Source organism: Etheostoma cragini, chromosome 15 (assembly GCF_013103735.1).
Source record: "Etheostoma cragini isolate CJK2018 chromosome 15, CSU_Ecrag_1.0, whole genome shotgun sequence".
NCBI lineage: Eukaryota > Metazoa > Chordata > Actinopteri > Perciformes > Percidae > Etheostoma > Etheostoma cragini.
Window position 1 is genome coordinate 24,248,357 of NC_048421.1, and position 4,407 is coordinate 24,252,763.

General features: G+C 42.1%; 1 protein-coding gene and 2 long non-coding RNA genes across 5 annotated transcripts in view; 2 read left to right on the forward strand and 1 right to left on the reverse strand.

The window, feature by feature from the left end:
* Positions 1-4,407, forward strand: part of abat (4-aminobutyrate aminotransferase) — a 14,884-nt gene that overhangs the window by 8,331 nt on the left and 2,146 nt on the right. For both annotated transcript variants that reach the window (XM_034895124.1, XM_034895123.1), the window contains exons 6-14: positions 357-406; positions 1,073-1,153; positions 1,300-1,392; positions 1,832-1,894; positions 2,006-2,069; positions 2,576-2,724; positions 3,174-3,311; positions 3,514-3,681; positions 3,799-3,945. In XM_034895124.1, the coding sequence (XP_034751015.1) occupies positions 357-406; positions 1,073-1,153; positions 1,300-1,392; positions 1,832-1,894; positions 2,006-2,069; positions 2,576-2,724; positions 3,174-3,311; positions 3,514-3,681; positions 3,799-3,945 (953 nt within the window). The remainder of the gene's footprint in view (positions 1-356; positions 407-1,072; positions 1,154-1,299; positions 1,393-1,831; positions 1,895-2,005; positions 2,070-2,575; positions 2,725-3,173; positions 3,312-3,513; positions 3,682-3,798; positions 3,946-4,407) is intronic.
* Positions 1-4,407, forward strand: part of LOC117958634 — a 12,745-nt gene that overhangs the window by 5,967 nt on the left and 2,371 nt on the right. The gene's annotated exons all lie outside the window — the stretch shown is intronic.
* The window catches only part of LOC117958635, a 24,107-nt gene that overhangs the window by 652 nt on the left and 19,048 nt on the right, over positions 1-4,407 (reverse strand). The window lies entirely within an intron of this gene.

Sequence of the window (4,407 nt, forward strand, 5' to 3'; positions counted from 1 at the left end):
CAGTTCTGAAGGCAAAAGGGGGTCCAACCCGTTACTAGCATGGGGTACCTAATAAAGTGGCCGGTGAGTGTATAATACAGTGATGTTATGAATTAATACAGTGATGGATTAATTACTACTGTCCCCCTGGGCACAGATGCATAAGGACCCTCCCCCCCAAACTGGAAGGGGGCTATTAATGTAGTTGTTATTTACACCCAAACCAGTCACCTTTTAACCTTAGATGAAAAGTGCTCTACAAATATAATGTATTATTATTATTATTATTATTATTATTATTATTATTATTATTATTATTATGTTAAGCAGAGACACAGGTAGAGACACATTGAGACACTTTTTCCTTCTGTCCTCAGGATACAACCATCCCGCGCTGCTCAAACTCATGTCCAATCCCAACCATCTGGTAGGACCTCTTCATATTCAATATCTGCGTATGATACATTATAGTATGTCCTCTACACATGAATGTCTTTATATGATATATTATAGTATGTCCTCTACACATGAATAGCTTTATATGATACATCATAGTATGTCCTCTACACATGAATATCTTTATATGAAATATTATAGTATGACCTCTACACATGAATATCTTTATATGATATATTATAGTATGACCTCTACACATGAATATCTTTATATGATACATCATAGTATGTCCTCTACACATGAATGTCTTTATATGATATATTATAGTATGTCCTCTACACATGAATATCTTTATATGATACATCATAGTATGTCCTCTACACATGAATATCTTTATATGATATATTATAGTATGTCCTCTACACAGTTCTATGTTTATATGATATATTGTAGTATGTCCTCTAACAGGTTAATGTAAAGTCCACTGCCTGATGTTTTCAGAATGTATTTGTCCTTCATGTGGACAGTGTAACCGATCGATAACTTGCTGGTGGAACAACAAGTTAGAGGAGAGTCCCATTCTATAGAGCTTGTTTACTTGTTGGATCATTATTTTTTAATAAGTTTCAGTTGTGCTTTGGTGACCAAAAATGTAAAAGGTATTCGTAAATGGATGTGTTTACTGTGTTTCTTTCAGAGTACTCTGGTAAACCGACCGGCCCTGGGAATCCTGCCGCCGGAGAACTTCCCCGACAATCTCACTGAAAGCCTTCTCTCTGTTAGTAACATATACACACACACACACACACACACACACACACACACACACACACACACACACAGAACACAATATCTACTGTACAGTGTGGAGATAAGGTGTTCTAGTTAATAAGCGTCCTTGGGTTTTGTCTTCCCTCGGATCAGATGTCTCCCAGTGGAATGACCCGTGTCCAGACCATGGCCTGCGGATCCTGTTCCAATGAGAACGCTTTCAAGGCCATGTTTATCTGGTACAGGGTGAGTGACCTTCATACTCCTTACCCACGACCTAGCTGTATCTATGTCTCTGAAACTGCACGTCTTCAAAGCTCCGGGACCAAACATCCAAGTAGGAAGGACTGTTAGGCCCTAGGGGGGAATTGTGGGTAGTGTAGTACTCCTCCTTTACATTGTGGCTTAACCAGGTCAACGTCACACACAACACTTCCCCACTACCATTTATTTATTGATGAAATAAGAAGTGAAATATTATCTCCACAACAAATGTAACTGAAGCTTTGTGTGTGTGTGTGTGTGTGTGTGTGTGTGTGTGTGTGTGTGTGTGTGTGTGTGTGTGTGTGTGTGTGTGTGTGTGTGTGTGTGTGTGTGTGTGTGTGTGTGTGTGTGTGTGTGTGTGTGTGTGTGTGTGTGTGTGTGTGTGTGTGTGTGTGTGTGTGTGTGTGTGCGCGCGCTGTAGAACAAGGAGCGGGGCCACAACACACCGTCTGAGGAAGACCTCAGCTCCTGCATGGTCAACCAGGTAGGGGGAAGAAAGGGTACTACTTTTCAGAATATTTAGCTATATTTATTTATATTTCATCATAAATTGCATCTTGCTCTATGCTTTCTCTCTGTCTCTCTTGTGTCTCAGACCCCAGGTTCTCCAGACCTCAGTATCTTATCTTTCATGGGAGCTTTCCATGGAAGAACCATGGGTATGTTCACCAGTCGCAGAAACACCGCTCATTGCTGTCAGATGTCATTTATATATATGTCTGTTGCCTGCTGTATAGTGTAATCATTCTCTCACATCATAATGCTGCATGTTATGGCGTAACAATACCTTGAACTAATTATGGAATGTACTTACACACACACATCATTTTGCCACTACTATGAAATGGCCGTCAGTCCAGCGACATGTCGTACGCCGCACTAGAGCTGCACAATATGAGGAAAATCTGCAATAACGTATAAAAACAAATAATGGACTATTAAAGGTCCCGTGGCATGAAAATGTCACTTTCTGCATGTTTCACATCCAAAGCCCAGCAGGAAAGGGAGGGGCTATGGTATAGAGATACATAAAGGAGATACATTGATTGGTTTATGCGTACACACCTGGATTAGTGCACACAGAACAAGCGTTAAAATGAAAAGTCTGAGTTATTATTGCCACATCATAGATTTGTGGCCAACACAATGCTTTTGTCTCGTTAAGGTTGCTTGGCAACAACACACTCCAAAGCGATCCACAAGCTGGATGTGCCGTCTTTTGATTGGCCCATCGCTCCGTTTCCTCGACTGCAGTACCCGCTGGAGGAGTTCAGCAGAGAGAATGCACAGGAAGAGGCTCGCTGTCTGGAGGAGGTAGGGGTGTGTGTGTGTGTTTGTGTGTGTGTGTGTGTGTGTGTGTGTGTGTGTGTGTGTGTGTGTGCAAACGATCCTAGCAGCATTTTGCTAATTCCGTGTTAAAATAACAATGTAATGCTGCGTTACTGACTTTAGAGGTTTTTGTGGACAGTGGTCACTTCCCACTGCCTTAAGATAGCTATACTCCCAGAATGCACCTGAACACACCGCCCTACACACATCCCTTTAAGACCAGCACACCCAGAATGCACCTGAACACACCGCCCTACACACCTCCCTGTAAGACCAGCACACCCAGAATGCACCTGAAAACACCTCCCTGTAAGACCAGCACACCCAGAATGCACCTGAACACACCTCCCTGTAAGACCAGCAAAGTAACCAAATGTATCTATATGTGTGTGTGTGTGTGTGTGTGTGTGTGTGTGTGTGTGTGTGTTCTCCAGGTGGAGGATCTGATCGTTAAATGGAGGCAGAAGGGGAGGCCGGTGGCCGGGATTGTAATTGAACCAATCCAGGCTGAAGGTGGAGATAACCACGCCTCCCCAGACTTCTTCAAAAGCCTCCGCAACATTGCACGCAAAGTATGAAGTTATGTTATGTTGTTGGATGTAATGTCCGTTCACAATATCGACATTATTATTGTAACTGTGGCCTCTTGTCTACGTCCCGGAATGCACCGCCCCATGACGTCGATTCAAACTCTTTTTCCTTCTACTTGCATTCATGATCTGATGCCTTGACCCCTTTCCCATTGCTCACTCTGTTCTTCTTGTATCTACCCAGCATGGATGTGCTTTTCACGTGGATGAAGTCCAGACTGGTGGGGGGAGCACAGGGAAGATGTGGGCCCATGAGCACTGGGGCACGGATGATCCTGCTGACATAGTCTCCTTCAGCAAGAAGCTTCTGACCGGTGGCTACTTCCACAGGGACGAGTTCCAGGCGGATAAGGTCTGGCATTATTTAAGACTTGTTGTTTCTCACTCTATCTTTACTTAAATAGGTTGCCGTGATGTACATCACTACATCATTTTTTATTTACAGTTGTGTTTCTCGTGTCTTTTTCAGCCGTACCGTATCTTTAACACATGGATGGGGGACCCGTCGAAGAACTTGATCCTGGCTGAGGTTCTGAATGTGATCCGCAGAGAGAACCTTCTGGAGGAAGTGACCCGCTCTGGAAGAGCCTTGCTAAATGGCCTTTATGACCTTCAGGTAGTGTGTGTGTGCTCGTGCATGAGTAAAAGTGCAGTTTGTTTCCTTTGCTCCAAACTTGTGGACATTTTAGTTATTATTTTTTGTCTAATCACATTTGTTCCACCTGTCCAAATTGAAGTGACCAACTCCAGGTAAGCATGAATATCTATGGGACTAAATTTAACTTTCATCGGATTTTGAAATTAAAAAGCCATTGTATTTCTAGCACTGAATATCCATGCATTGAAATTATGTATCTGAATTTTTTGCCTCTAAATTTTCAATTTTCAACAACTGATTCTCACCTTTTATTTTTCTAAGTTCATAAATTCAGAATCAAAAATTCAACATAAAAAGAATTCACTGTACCGCACCAAATTCCGATGCAATATGCAAGATATTCAACTGATATCTTTTTTCAACTTTCTCAAATTCAGCGGGCAAAATCCAGCTGCAAAATGTTAAGTTATGTAATTTAAT